Consider the following 19,223-nt stretch of genomic DNA (forward strand, 5'->3'; position numbering starts at 1 on the left):
ATTAGATTTTGTGTTCATAAGGAGTTGTGGGTTTAACTTTGCATGCAGGACAAAGCCACTGTGGGTATTTATTGAGTCTAATTTACAAACCACAGAAACTATCTATTTTAAATATCCAATTTAATGATTTTTTAGTAAATGTAAATAACTGAGAAGTCATTCCTAAAATACAGTTTTAGAACATTTCTATCAGTGCTAACTGAGCTCTTTTTGCCTGTGGTTATGGTTCAGTGTTAGAGCACTGGCCTAGCATGTCTGAGACTCTGAGTTCTATCCCCAGTACTACAAACAAGGTAGCAAGGAAAGAGACCTCTTTTGTCTAGCTTCTGAACCCCAGGAAACAAGTAATGAATTCATGTATATATGGGTTTGTCTTTTGTGAACATTGCAGAGCTAAGTTTCACAAATGTGATCATTTGCTCCTCCCTTCAATTACATAAAATATATAGTTTTTGAGATTTATCCACATTACAGCACATATCAGTAAACTTTTCCTTTTTATTTAGTGACTATAATCTCAATGCATGAATATACCATATTCTGGTTGTTTACTTACCAGTTGATGAACATTTATTTCCACCTTTTTTGGCCTTTATGAATAATGTCACTGTGAACATATCTATACAAATCTCTTGTTGAAACATGTTTTCATTTCTCCTATTTATATTTCCAGGAGTAAAATTTCTGTTTCATATGACAATTGCATCTATAACTTTTTAATATTCATTTTCATTTTTGGGGGTTCTTTTTAATTATACATGACAGTTGAGTCCATTTTGATATAATTATATAATCATGGAATATATATTTCTTATTCTAATTTGTATCCCTAGTACCTCTCCTTCCCCTTCTCTTTACTTAACCCCTGTTCCCTTCTTTCTGTCAATCTTTCTGCCATTTACTCATAGTTATTTTTATTTATTTTTTAAATGATTTCCTGTGGATATACATGATGGTGATATTCACTGTGGTGTATTCATATATGTACATATATGAATATCAGATTCATTCTATTGTCTTTCCTTTTCTTATCCTCCCTCCTTTCTCTTCATTCTCCTTTTTAAGATTCCTAAAAAGGTCTTTTCCAAACTGATTGACCCAACTTTCATCTCCAAAAGCAGTATATAAGGTTTCCAGTTACTCTGTATTCTCAACAATATGTTTTATTATGTCTAATGAAGACATTATAGCAGGGCTTGGTAATTCTAGCTACCTGGAAGGCTGAGGCAGGAGCATTTCAAGTTTGAGGCCAGGCTCACCACCTCAATAGTTTCCTAAGGAAGTAAGAAAGAACCTCTCTCAGAATAAAAAAAAAAAATTAAATGGCTAGGGTTGTTTCTCAGTGGTTCAGGTCCCTGAGTGCAATTCCTAGTACAAGAAAAAATTAAGAAGAAGAAGGAGGAGGAGGGGTGTGAGGGGTGTGGGAGGGAGAGGGAGAGGGAGGGAAGAAGGAGGAGGAGGGGGAGGGGGAGAAGGAGAAGGGGGAGGAGAAGGAGAAGGAGGAAGAAGGAGGAGGAGGAAGCATTATAGCCATTCTAAATTTCTAATGATATGAAGTAGTATCTCATTGTAGTTTTTTGTTTTGTTTTTATTTTTTTTGTCAATGGACATTTATTTTATTTGTTTATATGTGGTGCTGAGAATTAAACCCAGTGCCTCACACATGTCAGGCAAGTACTCTACCACTGGGCCACAACCCCAGCCTCATTGTAGTTTTAACTTGCCTTTTTCTAATGACTCATTTTTTTTAGTTTCTCTTTATGGGTTTATTTGCCACTTCTCAGGAGAATTGTGTATATTAAAAACTTTTGCCCATTTTTCAGTAGAATTATTTGTTTACTGATTGTGAGTTTTGAGTATTTTTTTATATTTTATGGATACAGGTCCCTCATCAGTCATTTGCTTTGGAAAGATATTCTGCGAAACCTTGACTTGACTTTTCATTTGCTTAACAGTGTCTTTTGAATTGTTGAAGGTTTTAATGTTAGAAAATAAATCTAATTCTTTAATATTTCACCTTTGAATTATTATGTGCCATATAAAATGGTTCTTTGCCTAACCCTTAGTCACATTTCCCCTATGTTTTCTTCTTGAAAATTCCACACTAAGATTGGTCTATCTGTCTCTGTCTCTGTCTCTGTCTCTCTCTCTCTCTCTCTCTCTCTCTCTCTCTCTCTCTGTGTGTGTGTGTGTGTGTGTGTGTGTGTGTGTGTGTGAATGCACATACACTTTGAAGTGCTTTGAAGTATTATTTTTCATAAACATGTTCAGTTGTTTCAGGACCATTTGTTCAAAAGACTATCCCTTTCTCTACAGAATTGCCTTTGTACTGTTGTCAAAAATCAGTCATCTACATATATGTGGGGTTATTTCTGAATTATTTGTATTCTCCATTGATCTACTTGTCAGTCTTTCTTGCCAATACTTAGCTGTTTTGATTACTGTTCCTTAAGAATGATTCCTGAATTCAGATAGTAAATATTTTCCAACTTTGTTATAATTTTTAAGTGTTAATTTTGGTTATTTTAGGCCCTTTGTATTACTGTATGAATTTTAGAATCTACTTATCAACTTTTGTAGAAAATATACTGTGATTTTAATAGGATTTCATCATATCTATATAATAATATGTTGAATTTTGTCAGTGTGAAACCAAATAGGGTCCATTTCTATTCCAGCATCTAATCCAAGTTACTACATTACATTTTTGTGAATCCATTTTTATTTTTTTAAATGTTTATTTTCTTTAGTTTTCGGCAGACACAACATCTTTGTTTGTATGTGGTGCTGAGGATCTAACCCAGGCCGCATGCATGCCAGGTGAGCAACTATGAACAGAGCAGGGAGGAAGAGCAGGAAGAAAAGATTAACATTAAACAGAGACATGAGATGGGAGGGAAAGGGAGAGAAAAGGGAAATTGCATGGAAATAAAGGGAGACCCTCACTGCTATACAAAATTACATATAAGAGGTTGTGAATCCATTTTTATATCTTTTTTGGCTTATTGTATTTCAGTTGTTGCTTTATGTTTTATAGTATGTGTACTTATCCTAGTTTACCTGCAACTGAGCTTATTCTACTGTAAATTCAGTGTAAGAAACTCAGCAACAGGGCTGGGATTGTGGCTCAGCGGTAGAGCGCTTCTCTCGCAGGGGCAGGACCCGGGTTCGATCCTCAGCACCACATCAAGATAAAGGCACTGTGTTGTGTCCATCTACACCTAAAAAATAAACATTTTTTTTTAAAAAGAAACTCAACAACATTAAAACATATTTTTCCCATTCTGAAATCATGCAGATTGTTGCACTTTCTTATTTAAACACTTAATTGTCATTTTTTTGCAGTTTTATCATATTTTCTCGGAAGTATCCATTTTCATTGTTCTTTTTTCTTTTGAATAAATAACATTTTCCCCTCTGCTATAATTTTGCTTCTGCTTGAAGGACTTCCTTTAACATTTCTTCAAGTCCAGATTTGCTGATGATGTAGCATTTTAGCCTTTCTACATCTGAAAGGTTCTCATTTTACCATTGCTTTTCAAATTTATTTTCACTGGAAAAAATAATTTTATATTGTCAGGGACTGTGTAAATAGAAATGATTCTGGGAAAAATTGGTATCCATATGTAGATGAATGAAACTAGATCCCTATCTCTCTCCCTGCACAAAAGCCAACTCAGTGGATCAGAAAATTTAAGAATTAGACCAGAAACCTTGCACTGCTAGAAGAAAGGAGGTTCAACACACCAACATATTGGTGCAGGTACAAACTTCCTTAACAAGACTCCTAAAGCGCAAGAAATAAAATCTAGTATCAACCAGTGGACTGCATCAAATTAAAAAGTTTCTGCACATAAAAGTAAACAATTAAGCACATAAAAAGAAAGCCTGCAGAATGGGAGAAAATCTTTTCCAGCTGCTCTTCAATAGGGGGTTAATATCCAGAATATATAAAGAACTTACAAACTTAACACCAAAAGAACAAATAACCTAATTAATAAATAAGCAAGAAACTGAAAAGACACTTCTCAAAAGAAGAAACACAAATGGGCAACACATATATAAAAAAGTGTTCAACATCCCTAGCAATCAGGGAAATGTAAATCAAAACTACATTGAGATGTTTCCAGTAAGAATGGTACTTATCAATAATACAAATAATAATAGATGCTGTCAAGGATGCAGAGAAAAGGTACACTTGTACATTGTTGGTACGACTGCAAATTAGTACAAACACTTTGGAAAGCAGTATGGAGATTCCTCAAAAGACTAGGAATGAAACCACCATGTGAGCTAGCTCTCCAACTCCTATTTATCCAAAAGAAGTAAAATAAGCCTGTGATACACTCACATTGGTATTTATAGCAGTGTAACTCATAATAGCCAAGTTATGGGAACAAACTAGGTGCCATTGAAAAGATGAATGGATAAATATAATGTGATTTTATACACAATGGAGATATATTCAGCCATAAAGAAAAAATGAATTATGGCATTTGCAGGTAAATGGATGGAACTGGAGAATATCATGCTAAGTAAAATAAGCCAAACTCAGTCAAGGGTTGAATGTTTATTCTCATGTAGAAGCTAGACCAAAATAAGGGAGAAAAAGAGGGTGTGGGAATCTATGAAAATAGAAGGGAAATGAGTATAGCAGAGGAAAGGGATTGAAGGGGAAGCAGAGGGGATGGAAAGAGAGGATCTTTGGAATGAATTTGAGCAAACTATGCTATATACATATATGAATATCTCACAGTGAATTTCACATTTATGTATATCTATAAAGAACTAATTTTTAAAAAGTATAAATGAGTAGAAGAAAGTCCAGTACAGTAGAAGGGGGAGAGGGGAGGGAAGTAGGAAGAGTAGGGACTGAAGTGGAGCAGATTATATTCTATGCATGTATGATATGTCAGAATGAACCCCATTATTATGTATAACTATAATATACCATTGTCATGTTGCTTCAATCATTCTTTTTTCCTCTGTATTTGATATGCTTTTTTTCTTCTTCTTCTGGCTTATTTTAAGTCTTATTCTTTGTCACTGGTTTAAGTGATTTGATTGTTAAATAAGTTTGTGTAGTTTTTTAAATGTTTCCCATGCTTGCCACTTATTGAACTTATTTTATCAAATTCTGAACATTTTTGCAATTAATGTTTCATATATATGGAGCCCTCCTTCTTGATCTGCATTTACCTATATACATTTTATTTTATTTTGGTAAAAGCACTGAATATGAGATCTGCCTCTTAACTAATATTTATATTTGGTGAATTAAGGAATAGATGAATATATACTATAGACAAATTATTCAAAGAAAACAAAGTGGGAATATATACTGATACAAGGTAAAGTAACCTTCATATAAAAGAAAATTACTAGGTAGAGAGAGGGACATTACATAATAACAAAAGTGGCAATCCTCCAAGAAGACACATCAATCCTAAATATGCATATATCAAACAACAGGTCTGTAAACTATGTGAATTAAAGGTTGATAGAACTTATTTTAGTCAGCTTTGCATCAAAGTGATCAAAATACCCAATAAGAAAAACTTAGTGGGGGGAAATGTTTATTTTGGTAGTTCCAGAGTTCCAATCCATGGTGGGCCAATTCCATTGCTCTGGGCCTAAAGTGGGGCAGCACATCTTGGAGGAAGGGCTTGGTGGAGGACTTCTCCTTTAATGGCAGTGAGTAAGGAGAGAGAGAAGGAGGAAATGGCCTCAGGGAAGATGGACCCTTCCTGGGCACACTGCCACTTATTCCAGCCACACCCTACGGGCCTAACAGCCTAACTTTACCATTCAGTAAGTCTTGTCAAACTAGGATAGCCTAATTAGGTCACAGCTCTCATAATTCAATCATTTTACTTCTGAATATTTCTGCACTACCACAGGATCTTTGGTGAGGGGGGGGGCACCTCATATCCACACCATCAAAGAACTAAAGGAAGAATTAGATATACAATTATAGTTGGAGTCTTCTACACACCTCTATCAACATTTGATAGAACTGCCAGAAACCAGCGATAATATGGAACTCCAAATCACCATCAACCAACAGGATCTAATTGACATTTGTAGAACACTTCACTTAACCACAATAGAATGCATATTCTTTTTAAATGCCCATATACAATACACCAAAATAGATCATAGCTTGGGATATAAAACCTAACAAACTTAATAGAATTGAAATATAGGATGTTCTCTGACATTAATGAAATCAAACTAGAATCCAATAAATCATAGAAAAATACCAGGAAAGTTGACATGCATTTGGATTCTAAGCCACATACATCGAAATAATTTGCATTACAAAGACAAAGACTCAGGAAAAATAAAAACACTTTGAACTGAGTGAAACTGAAAATACATCAAAATTTGTGGGATACAGCAAAAACATTAGGAAAAGGGAAGTTTGTAATACTAAGTGCTTACATTAGAACAGAGGAAATTCCTTAAATTGATAATCTAAGCTCCCACCTCTACAGACTGAAAAAGAAGAGAAAAATAAGACCAAGGCAAGCAGAAAAAAGTACATAAAGAATCAAAATCAATGAAATTGAAAACAGAAAAATAAAAGAAATCAATGAAACAAAATCTGAAAAATCCAAAAACATGTTGCAACACTAACAAAGAAAAAAGAAGATATAAATTTTTGATATCAAGAATGAAGCAGAGGGTTATCCGTACAGATCCCAGACAATAAATGATAACAACTATGAACAGCTGTGTATTGCATAACATATATAATTTGAATCAATTCTTAAAAACACAAACTATCACTATTAACCTCCCATGAAATACAGGCATACCTTAGTGATATTGTGGTTTCAGTTCCAGACCATTATAATAAAACAAATCTCAAGATAGAGTCACAAATATTTTGGTTTCCGAGTGAATATAAAAATGACATTTACTCTATAATGTAGTCTATCAAGTATACAATAATACTGTGCCTACAGAAACAATGTATGAGACTTAGTTAAAATTACTTTATTAGTAAAAATACTAATTATAATCCAAGCCTTCATTGAATAGTAATCTCTGCTGGTTACCTCAGTGCTAATGGTTGCTAACTTTTCAGGATGGTGGTTGCTGAAGGTTGGGATGGCGGAGGTAATTTCTTAAAATAAGACAGCAATGAAGTTTGCCAAACTGTTTGATTCTTATACTCATGATACACTTCTGTGTAGTATGTGATGCTCTTTCATAGCATTTTGCCAACACTAGAACTTCTTTCAAAATTGGAGTCTATCCTTTCAACCCATGTTGCCATGTTGCTGCTTTATCAAAAAGTTCATGTAATATTCTAAATCTTTTCTTGCTATTTTAGTAAGGTTCAAGGTATCTTCACCAGGCATAAATTCTATCACAAGAAATTACTTTTTTTGCTCATTCATAAAAAGCAATTCCTTATCTAGTTAATTTTTATCATGGGATTGTAGCAATTTTAGCCATATCTTCAGGTTCCATTTCTAATTGTAATTATCTTGCTATTTAACTACATCTGCACTTACTTCATTCATTGAAGCCTTGAACTCCTCAAAATCATCTATGAGGGTTGGTATTAATTTTTTCCAAACTCCTGTTAATGTTAATACTTTGCCCTCCTTCCATGAATCCTGAATGTTCTTAATGACATCTAGAATGGTGAATCTTTCCCAGCAGATTTTTAATTTATTTAGCTAATATCTATCAGAGGAATCACTATCAATGGCAGCTATGGCCTTTTGAAATGTATTTTTTAAATAACTTTATTTTTTTTATGTAGTGCTTTGGATCGAACCCAGTGCCTCAAACATGCTAGGCAAGTGCTCTGCCACCAAGCCACAGCCCTGGCCCTTGAAATGTATTTCTTATAGAGACATAAATGTTGAAATTACTCCTTGATTTATAGAATGCACAATGGATGCTGCATTATCAGGCATGAAAACAACATTAATTTCCTTGTACATCTCTATCAGGCTCTTGGGTAAAAAGATGCCTTGTCCTTAAGCAATAACATTTTGAAATATTTTTTTCTGAACAATAGTTCTCAATAATAAGCTTACAATAGTAATATTGTTGTAAACAGACATACTGTAATCCAGTCTTTGCTATTCATTTATAGAGCACAGGAAGAAAAAAAATGTAATATAATTCTTAAGGGACCTAGGATATGTGTAATATTAAACAAGTATTGATTTTCACTTAGAGTTCTAGCTGCATTAGTCCATAGCAAGAGTTAAACTGTTCTTTGAAATGGACATTGACTTCCCTCTAGCTATCAAGTTTTAAAAGGTGTTTTCTTTTTAAGTAAAGTCTATTTCATTTACACGGAAATATTGCCCCTTTTATCAGTTTTCTTTAATCTCATGAATTACTTGTGTAACTTCTACATTGACACTTGATTATTTGTCTCACACTGTTTTTATGGAAATGACTTCTTTCTTTAAACCTCATGAACCCACTTCTGCTAGATTCATATTTTTCTTCTGCAACTTCTTATCTTTCTCAGACTTCAGAGAACTGAAAAGAGTTAGAAATTTGCTTTGAATTAGGCTTTGACTTAAGGAAATGTTGTGATTAGTTCAATTGGCTAACCATACCACTAAAATTTTCTCCATATCATCAGGAAGTCAGTTTCACCTTTTTTGTTTATCAGTTATGTGGTCCACTGGAGTAGCAGTTGAAATATCCTTCAAAAACTTCCTTTGTGGGCTGGGGATGTGGCTCAAGCGGTAGCGCGCTCGCCTGGCATGCGTGCGGCCCGGGTTCGATCCTCAGCACCACATACCAACAAAGATGTTGTATCCGCCGAGAACTAAAAAATAAATATTAAAAATTCTCTCTCTCTCTCTCTCTCTCTCTTTAAAAAAAAAAAACTTCCTTTGTATTTTCAACTTGGATAACCATTTGTCACAGAGGCCTAACATTGTCCTATCTTGGTTTAATCATTTCTAGCTTTGTATTTAAAAGTTAGAGATATTTGACACTTCCTTTCACTTGATCATTTAGAAGGCCTTGTAGGATCATAGATATATTAATTGGCCAAATTTCAGTATTGTTATAGCTCAGGGAATAGGAAGAGAGAGATGGGAAAATAACTGGTTGGTGGAGCAATCAGAAATATACAACATTTATTGATTAAGTTTGCCATCTTTTATTTCTGTAGTTTGTGGCACCCCAAAACAATTACAATGATTCCTGGTCACAAATCACCATAAAACATATAATAATAATAAAAACCTTTGAAATGCTGCAAAAAATATGAAAATGTGACACAGAGACATTCAGAAGTGAGCATATGCTATTTTAAAAACTTATGCCAATAAGCTTGCTTGATGCAGGGTTCCCAAAAACCTTCAATTTGTTTTAAAAAATGTAATTTCTGTGAAGCACAATAAAATTAAATAATAATTTGAATAACCCTATGTAACTATTTAGGAAATTCAATATGTAATTTAACAACTCTCAAAAATGGAATCTCTGGGTCCAGATGGTTTCACTGGAGAATCCTTCCAAACATTTTAAAAAGAATTAACACCAATGTTTCACAGTCTCTTCCAGAAATTAGCAGTGTAAAGAAAACTTTCCATTTCATCTTCTAAAGTTCTTATTACCCTGATATCAACTCCAGGCAAAAACAGTCTAAGAAAAGAAAGTTACAGTTTCATATCCATAATGAATATAGATGCAAATATATTTATCAAAATATTAGTAAATATAATTAACAATGTATAGAAATAATTTTACATTGTTAAAAACTTGGGTTCATTCTAGAGATGCAAAACCAGTTATTTATTCAAAAATCAGTGTCACTTATGGTACCAGGGTTAAAGAAGGAAATTTGCATTATCATGTCAATTGATGAAATTAAAACACTCAAGACCAGCACAATTCACAATAGCTAAACTGTGACACCAACCTAGATGCCCTTCAATAGTTGCATGGATTTAAAAAAAAAGTGGTATATATACACAATGGAATATTACTCAGCAATAAAAGAGAATAAAATCATGGCATTTGCAGGTAAATGGATGGAGTTAGAGAAGATAATGCTAAGTGAAGTTAGCCAATCCCCAAAAACCAAATGCTGAATGTTTTCTTTGATATAAGGAGTCTGATTCATACTGGGGTAGGGAGAGGGAGTGTGGGAGGAATAGATGAACTCTAGATAGGGCAGAGGGGTTAGAGGGAAAGGAAGGGGGCAGGGGGTTAGAAATGATGGTGGAACGTGATGATGATTATTATCCAAAGTACATGTATGAAGACACGAATTGGTGTGAATATTTTGTATACAACCAGAAAAAAAAAAAAAGTCATTTGATAGGACTTTCAACATTAAATCAAGGAAAATTTAAAAAAAACACAAGAGAATTCTGCTCATATTTATGATAAAATGTTTTGGAGAACTAGGAATGGAGGGGAACTTCTTCAACTTAATGAGTTTTACAATTTGACATTATCGACTTCAACAAACATCTACCCACATTTGTTGCCATTTTAATTGAATTAATTATAAATTAGGAAGGCTTGGGTTGGCTCCATAAAATATCTTTGTATTGACATTATAAGGTTGCTTATGCTAATGATTGCTATTTTGATCTTAGTAATTAGTAATATAGCTAAATAATCATACTGGTACATGTACCTACATTCATGTGCATGTGTATACACACACATACACACAAACACACTCTATGCGCTGTAAGGTCTTTATAACAAATTCCAAATCACTGTGGTGAAGAAGATAACCATGGCAGAAGAGTTGGGCAGAATGGGGAGACAAGGGTATTAGCATTTATTGCCTGCCTACTGTGTGCTACATAATGTATTTGGGAAATTTACATGTGTTAGCTCATGTAATCCTCTCCACATAATCTGTAATGTAGGTGTTATTAGTGAGGAAGTCAAGGCTGAGAGAAGCAAGGTATGATGATTAGATAATGTCACTTTGCTGCTGTTTAAAATTCTAAGATCCCTCTACCTCTGAGGAACAAAGGCCTAATTCATCCCAGTTTCTAAGCTGTGTTTTGACCTGTGCCATTCTCCACAGTTTCATCTAGGTCCCTCTTCTTTTTGCAGTACATAATCGTGCCATACTGGTCTTTGTTTAGTTTTTTTTTTTTTTAATGTGTCATATTTTTCTGCTCTAGGGCTACTACTGTTCATGCCATTCTCTCTGTCTGGATTACTCTCCACTGTGTCAGCATGTATTCCATTCTTCAGGACTTAGTTTAGATATCACATCCTTGGGTTCTCAGGGAACCTTTTCCTGACTGCATCCTTGACTCTACAGTATCCCTCAGACTGTGTTAGTCCTCTTTGTTGTGTTCTTCTATTACATTGTTCATCTCTTCCCTATTATTCTTCATATGGTTTTACATATAACCATATGTTCAGGGTTGATTTTCCTCATTAGATGAAGCTCCTGGTTCATATATTGTTCTGTTCTGTGCTCAATTCCTAGCAACTAGTACAGTGCCTGTCATATGATAGGCGTTCAATAAATATTTGGTTAATGAATATACACATAAACTTTCTAGTGTTGGTACATAGTAAGTAATGCTAAATAGTTAAGCTTTAATCATAGTTGTTGTTAATGTCCAATAGCAAATAGCTTGTCAAAGGCAGAACAGGTATTTATACCCAGGTTTGAGTCTCCTGTCACAATATGACTCTGCCTGCAGAAATAGGTTATTGGCCCAACACTGTCTTTGTTGGCTATATGAATTCGGGTAAGAAATGATACAAGTCTGAATATCAGTTTTCCATCTATAAAAATGGGGTAGGAGTAAGCAAAATTAGATAGGAGAGGATCTAAATAAATAAATGATTAACCAATACAAATCAGTAACAATCTTCTGCAAGACAGTTGAGCAGTTATACCAAAAACCCTTGGTATGTTTATGCACTTCAGCCTGGTACCCTCAGTCAAAGTCAGTGTGTAGAAGTGAGTTGTATGTAGATTTTGATGTCAGAGAGCCCTACATTCAAATTCCAACACACAATTTAGTAACTGTGTGGTCCTAGACAAGTTACTATTCTGAACCTCAATTTTCTTCTCTACAAATGGGATAATATTCCTTTCTAAAGTAAAAACAAAATAATAACACAAAAAGAAAAAAATGGAGCATAGAAAGAAAAACTCCCATTATTCTATGTACCTAACACTATTCTTTGTGTGGTTCTGTGTACTTGAGGGGCACTTGTTGAAGGAGACAAGAGACTCAGGCAGTGCTGAAAAAGGAGAAAGGGACTGCAGACAGAAGCTGGCTGACATCAGAGGCCTGAGGCCATGGCATGGTGCTGGAGTATCCATGAGATACTCTGGAACAGAGGTGAAAGCCAGCTATTGAGGCAGAAGAGATGCCAAATATGTGTAAATGGCTAATGGCTAGGCAGGTCCTGAGAACCAGGGAATAGGAGGCCAGTGGGAGGATAACAACATGGCTTAGTTGGTCCTCCTTTCAAAATGTGAAGCCCTCTCATGTAAGCAGGCTTCAAATGATTTGAAATTCCCTTGAAACTACATCTTTCCAGTTTCTTTTCTTGTTTAATCACGTGAAAATTTATTTTGAAATTGTAACCTTAGGGTAGTGTGATGACTACCATATTCCAATTTTGCTGATAGGCCAGAAAACACATCTCAATGTATTAACTTTTTGCTTGTTTGAATTACTTCCTTAGGATAAACTTCCAGGTATGGGATTGAGCCAGAGGGTATACAATTGAGATTTAGCAACCATAACCAGATTTTGGTTTTTTCTTTCCTTGTCTTTCTTTTTTACTTTTTTTTTTTTTTAGAGAGAAGTGACCCACAATGATTCTCTTCTAAAATTGATGGGTGTGCTTCTGATGTTTGAGAGACATTAGTCATATGTGATTGTTTAAATAGTTCAGTTCATTGAAATTTAAAAAAAAATACAGAACTCAGTTGCTCAGTTACACTAGCCACATTTCAAGTATTCAACAGCCATGTGTGCATAGGGCTACCATATTGGAAATTACAGATACAAAACATTTCCATCACTGCAGAAAGTTTATTGGAAAAGTTGTTGTCCTCCCACTGTTGTCCATCTCTATGGTTTCTCAAGAGGTCACTGTTAGCACCTTGGGTGGGAGTTTTGTGGTGTGGGATTTTCCTGTGCATTGAGAAGTTATTTAGCATTTCTGGCCCATATCCCCTAAATAACAGTACTGTTCTCTCTTGAATCTAGCTAATATTCAAAACCTGACTCATGTTTGCAAGTACCCCAAGGGAACAAACTAACCATGTTTGAAACCCACTGAGCTTTTATTTTGAAAGAAAGCATATCCTGCATTGGGGGTGGGGTGGCTTGCGGTTGGTTCTTCATGGAGAGAGGGACATTTGGAAAGATGACTTAGAAAGAAAGCCCTGCCTCAGGACCTAAATCTGTCCTCCATCTCCATTTTCCTTCCTTCTTTTGATGGCTTATTTAATGCTTTGGGGGGATTTCAGAAACAAGACCCTGCAGATGGAAAAGATCAAGGCCCGTTTGAAGGCTGAGTTTGAGGCACTTGAATCAGAGGAGAGGCACCTGAAAGAATATAAGCAGGAGATGGACCTCCTGTTACAGGAGAAGATGGCTCATGTGGAGGAACTCAGACTGATCCATGCTGACATCAATGTGGTATGTGGTTGGCTGCCTGGAGCCTACATCTGGGCCCATTAAGGAAGAGGTATTAGTGATTATTGTGGCCTCTTTTTAGATATGGCTGTGGCCACTCTGGGGGAACAATCATCAGGCTATGATGAGGTGGAAGAATCCATGATTTTTGAGATGAGTACAGGGTTTGTTATTGACTGACTCTGTTACTGGACAAGTCTCATCTCTCTGTCTCAATTTTTCTCTGCACTATGGGAAGAACTCCATAATCTCCAAAGGCTCTTTCAGCTCTGATGTGCTCTTGTTTTGAGAGTCTTAAGAGTTAATACCTATCCTTTTTAAAAAGTACAGTAGTCACCTGCCTCTGGAGTACAGCTCCAGGTGCTCCAAAGCTTCCAACCAGACCAAATAAAGTTTGTCTGCCTACTAAGGTGGGGCTCCCTCATAATAGTGTCTTCCCTGGAGACTCTTTGGAAATTGGAAAGTTAACTACTAAAGTGATACGCTTCTCTCTCTTTTGAAATTATTCATGCAGAATTAGGGATGGTGTACTGATGATTCCTTCACTAGGAAGAAAGTTGGAGGTACTGATCTATAAGGTCCTTTGCAATTCTTAGAGCCTATGACAATAATTACTTTTTAAAAGTTGACATTTGAAGGAGCTAAATTTCTGCTTTTTGGAAACACATTTATGTAGCAATACTTATTTCCTCCTGCTGTCAGGCCTTAGATCTTAAAAGAAATATAAATGAGGTAGGCACTTGGAATTTTCTGTGTCAAAGATCACAGGATTCTGGATCTCATGAGGAATTGACAGTTTTTCTGCCAGCTAATCAAGGATACAGAGCCAGTGAAATGAATAAGATATTTTCCTGAGAGGGTCTGCAAATCTAGAACAGTGGATCTCAGTCTTGAGCATCAGAGTCACCTGGAGGGCCTGTTAAAACACATATTGTTGAACTCTACCCCATAGTTTCTAGTTCCATATATTTATGTTGCAGCCTGAGAATTTGCATTCATGAGTTTCTGAATTATACTAATGCTAATGATCTGGCAACAACATTTTTTGAAAACCATTGATCTAGAGACTTTTCTAGAGAAAGAGCATTGGTCTTAGAGACAGAAGCCCCGAAATTTTATGTAGACTTTGTCTTAAGAAGTATTTCCCTAAGAGAAGTCCATTCTTCTCTCTAAGGCTCAGTTCTCTGACCTGCAAAATGGTGGTAAGTTGAACTAAAATAGATTCTAAAGCCATCCAGCTCTGAAATGATATGTTTGAGCAATAACTATCATTTATTGAGCCTTTGTTCTTCTAGCCCCTGTGTTGAGTGCTTTGTATGAATTTGACCATTGAATCTTCACCAAGATTACATGACATGTTCACTATTAAACTATCACCATCATAGAGATGAAGAAACTGAGGCTTGATCATTCATTGTAGAAAGTATGTGACTGGCTCTAGAGTCTGTGCTAGTATCCACTCAGTTTTAAAGTGTCTGTGAGAATTTGGTATTTTTTTCTCTGTGCCTATCCTGTTCTGCTTTGCAGATGGAAAACACTATCAAACAATCTGAGAATGACCTAAACAAGCTGCTAGAGTCTACCCGGCGCCTGCATGATGAATATAAGCCACTGAAGGAGCATGTGGATGCCCTACGCATGACTCTGGGCCTGCAGAGGCTCCCTGACTTGTGTGAAGAGGAGGAGAAGCTCTCCTTGGAGTAAGCTGCCTGCCCTTGTCCCTATAACATAGCACATAAGAACATACACAATCACATAGGCACAAAAATCTGGCCTGAAAGTCAGGATACTGAGCTTGGGTTTGTCAGTGGCCGATTCATTTTATGATTTTGAACAAGTCTCTGTGGTGGGCTCTTACACCTGAAGAAGGATGATTAGACTAGAATTACTAGATGACTTTTAAAATTGTTTGTGTGATTTTGACAATACAGGACTTTTCTTTTTTTTAATATTTTATTTTTTTAGTTGTAGGTGTACACAGGTACCTTTATTTTATTTATTTATTTTTATGTGGTGCTGAGGATCGAACCTAGGGCCTCACACGTGCTAGGCAAGCAGCTCTACCACTGAGCCACAACCCCAGCCTGACAATACAGGACTTTTCTATGACTCTTAAGGGGTTACTTTCTAAGTCAGGGTTTAGAAGGGGTGTTCATAAATCTTTGAAAACACAAAAGGCTTAATTTTCCTGGTCCAGGGACTAGCTTGGGGACTTCATCTCAAAATCTAAGATTTGGAGAAGTAGGCTTGCCTTAAAGGGAGACAGAGTTCAGCCCAGTCAAAGGAAGCATAAACGTAGAGCAGATTGTCTGTGGAAGTTGTGAGCTTCCTATTCTTACAAGTCCATACACATAGACCTGGGGACACTTAATAAGAATACTGAAAATGATCATGGGATGGAGAATAGAAGTAAATGTTCTTTAATGACCTTGCTATCCCTGAGATTTCTTTATCATCTGAGTCTGTCAGAGCCAAGTAGCAGAAGGGTTACCATTCCTAACAGACAATAAGCCTGGTACCCAGGGAAAATACCTTTATGCAAAGGAAGGTACAGGAACTTTCTAGAATAAGCCACAGTCCAACTCTTGGTTCTGTGCCATGGAGTATTTAGGAGGGGCAAGGTTCTCCTTGCTTTCAGAATGATCCAGCCAATGTTTCTCATCTCCAAAGTTACTTTGAGAAGCAGAAAGCAGAATGGCAGACAGAGCCTCAGGAGCCCCCCATCCCTGAGTCCCTAGCTGCTGCAGCTGCTGCTGCCCAACAACTTCAAGTGGCTAGGAAGCAGGACACTCGGCAGACGGCTACCTTCAGGCAACAGCCTCCACCTATGAAGGTGAGTGAGCTAGAGAGGGGTTTTGGAGGATGCAAAATATCTTCCTATGGAAGGACATGGAATGCTGAGTCTGGAACTTTGGTCTAATTTATTTTGGGTCTTTCTTAAGCAGCCTTTGCTTGGCACACACACAAAGAGTTGTTCTGTTGGCCCCACTGGTTTGTTGTTCCTCATCTCAGAGGGAACAGAATGCAGGGAGGTTTTCAGGCTTTTGCTGAAGTACAACTTTCTAAATTTAGAAGTATAACTTTTACACAAATATATAGTGAGCATGTGTCATTAAATGTGGGAGCCAACAGAATTACAAAACAGCTTCCAAGAGCATTTGAAAAACATATATTTATATAATCAACAAAAGAAAGGGATGCTGACATAAATTTGCCAAGTTAGATACAGAACTGGTTCATATTCTACAGGGAAATAAATCTGTGATCTTTATGGTTACCTTTTCTTTTGAAAAGACTAATTTGCATCTCTATTGGGCAAAAACCATTTGCAGTTTATCAGGGTAACATCTCAGAATCTGATCAACAGTAAACAGTCAACCAAAGAAACATTTTCCTAGAGTATAGGCCAGCAAACTATAGCCTATGGTCCAAATCTGAACTGCTACCTGCTTTTTTAAATGATTTATGGGCACACATTTTTTTATGTATTGTCTATAGTTTCTTTAATGTAAAACAGTTGAGTTTTTGTTTTAACTGAGACCATATAATGAAAAAAGTCTAAAATATTTAATGATCTGGCCTTTACCGAAAAATTTTGCTAAATCCTAATCTAGGAAATTAAATAATCCTTGAACGGACCTGTTAACAGTGTTCTAGTATAATGCTGAATGAACATGTAGTCCTCATTTTGCATCATTTCCACATTTTGCAGACATTTTTTCAGCATCCCTTTTAATCTGATCACTCTAATCCTTCACTCTCATCTTCTATTGTCTCTAAGAACACTGATCTCTACTTGGATCTTAATGATTACTATTATCTTCTGATGGGAAATCATGATTGCTTTCTGGGCCTCTGGGTATTAGAAGTCTGAGCCAAAGCCTAGAAAAATCTGACCACTAATTTTCTTTGTCCTGTGCTCCCTCACCAGGCCTGCTTGTCATGTCATCAGCAAATTCACCGGAATGCACCTATATGCCCTCTGTGCAAAGCCAAGAGTCGGTCCCGAAACCCCAAAAAGCCTAAGCGAAAGCAGGATGAATGAAGAGGGGGAAAACATGTGAAGCTGTGCTGATCATAACCCCTTCCTTTGGCCAGAGTGATAGATGTCCTGATGTGAAAACACCTTTCCCCACCCCCACTGTCTCCTATTTAATGTGACAAAAGCACAACCCCTCTCTCACTTTACTCATTTCTTTTTGCTCTTGGCATTTCTGGTTTAGGAAGAGATGTGGTTGAGGTGCTAATGACTGTGTCTCATGATCCCTTCTCTCCCACCCACATTTACACTGCTGCCCTGATTTGGAGCTAAGGGGAGGGCAAGGAGCCCAGATGTAATTCTCTGTCTCATATGCCTGAGGCCTGGAATCTGAGGAGATGTAGGTTCTGAGGGCTGGGGTAGGCCTGTATTTTGTTTCAGGAAAATGCTCCAGTCTTTCTCTTCCCTGTACTTTTTTGCCTTAGGTTTTGAAGGGACAACAGTCTTCTTGCTGGGCTTCCTAACAGGCTATATGCATATATCCTACCCTCATCCTTAAGGCCTAGAGGTAGATTGGACAAGCCTTCCTTTATATATTCATTTGTGAGGCCTAGCTGTTATTCTATAGCTCGTCCCACTCACTTATATATACTAAATGTCTCAGGTACCAGGCCATGTCTGGGTATCCTAAGATCTATGGGTCTTTCCTCCATACCTCCAGTCTTTGAAAATCAGTAGACGTTTGCCACAGTGAATTTAGGGAGCCATACCTACTCTATAAGTCTTACTTAACTCACTGCTTAAAACCCTGGGGCTGAGGCCTCTGCTATAGAGGCTGCCTTAGGCTGAGGAACCCCAGATTGACATTTAGATTGGCTCCTGTTCAAAACTATTACTCTGGCACCAGTTTGATGGTGTTTCATTGAGAGGAGAGGAGTGGTTTTAGATTCAATTGAGTGTCAATCACTTTACACATGCACATTGGTAGGGCTTCCCTTCCATTCATCTCTCCCTCTCCTGGATCTGTCCACTTCCATAAAGCAGCCTCAGCTCAGGACAGCTTCTATCCGCCCTTTTCCTATGGACTGTTTGGGTGGCCTTTCTTCCTAAAAGAAATGGCACTGAGCTCCCAAGCCCCAACAGCTCTTCTCTCCACCAAAGCTATGTCTCCTTGTTAAGTCACTCTTGGATTTAATGAAGGCAGCTGGGGGCTGGCTAACTGAAAAAAGTTTTAGCCTTGGGTCTCAGTCCCTGGCTATGGAGGGGGAATATTTTTCCTTCTTTCTTTAACTGTAGTTTTCTTGCCACAGTGTATGTGTTAATAATATAAAACTTTCCTCTGCTCTTTGAAAGTAAGAGTGTTGTCGTACAAATTCTTTTAAATAAACATTCGTTCATTGGAGTAAAGGTTGACTGAGTGCCTACTGTGTGCTGGATAATACAGAAGATGTAATACCATTTATACTTCTAGGTAGCTCTATGCTTTTATTCACTCCAGCTTACAAATGAGAAAACCAGACATCACTGCACAATAATTTATCCAATTATTATAACAACTTCCATTTATTTAGCACCTACTCTATGCCAAGTATTTTAAACAA

The 19,223-nt window shown here is 36.6% G+C and overlaps 1 protein-coding gene across 2 annotated transcripts in view; it reads left to right on the top strand.

Annotated features, from left to right (window-relative positions):
* ZC4H2 (zinc finger C4H2-type containing) overlaps positions 1-19,018 on the top strand; it is a 35,330-nt gene extending 16,312 nt beyond the window's left edge. The window contains exons 2-5 of one of the 2 annotated variants that reach the window (XM_081276525.1): positions 13,475-13,646; positions 15,171-15,343; positions 16,314-16,476; positions 17,575-19,018. In XM_081276525.1, the coding sequence (XP_081132651.1) occupies positions 13,475-13,646; positions 15,171-15,343; positions 16,314-16,476; positions 17,575-17,688 (622 nt within the window). In that variant the 3' untranslated portion in view covers positions 17,689-19,018. The remainder of the gene's footprint in view (positions 1-13,474; positions 13,647-15,170; positions 15,344-16,313; positions 16,477-17,574) is intronic. The other variant, XM_081276526.1, reaches the window with a different exon arrangement.
* The last annotated feature ends 205 nt before the right edge of the window (positions 19,019-19,223 follow it).

This window comes from Spermophilus citellus, assembly GCF_964194105.1.
Source record: "Spermophilus citellus genome assembly, chromosome: X".
Lineage (NCBI taxonomy): Eukaryota > Metazoa > Chordata > Mammalia > Rodentia > Sciuridae > Spermophilus > Spermophilus citellus.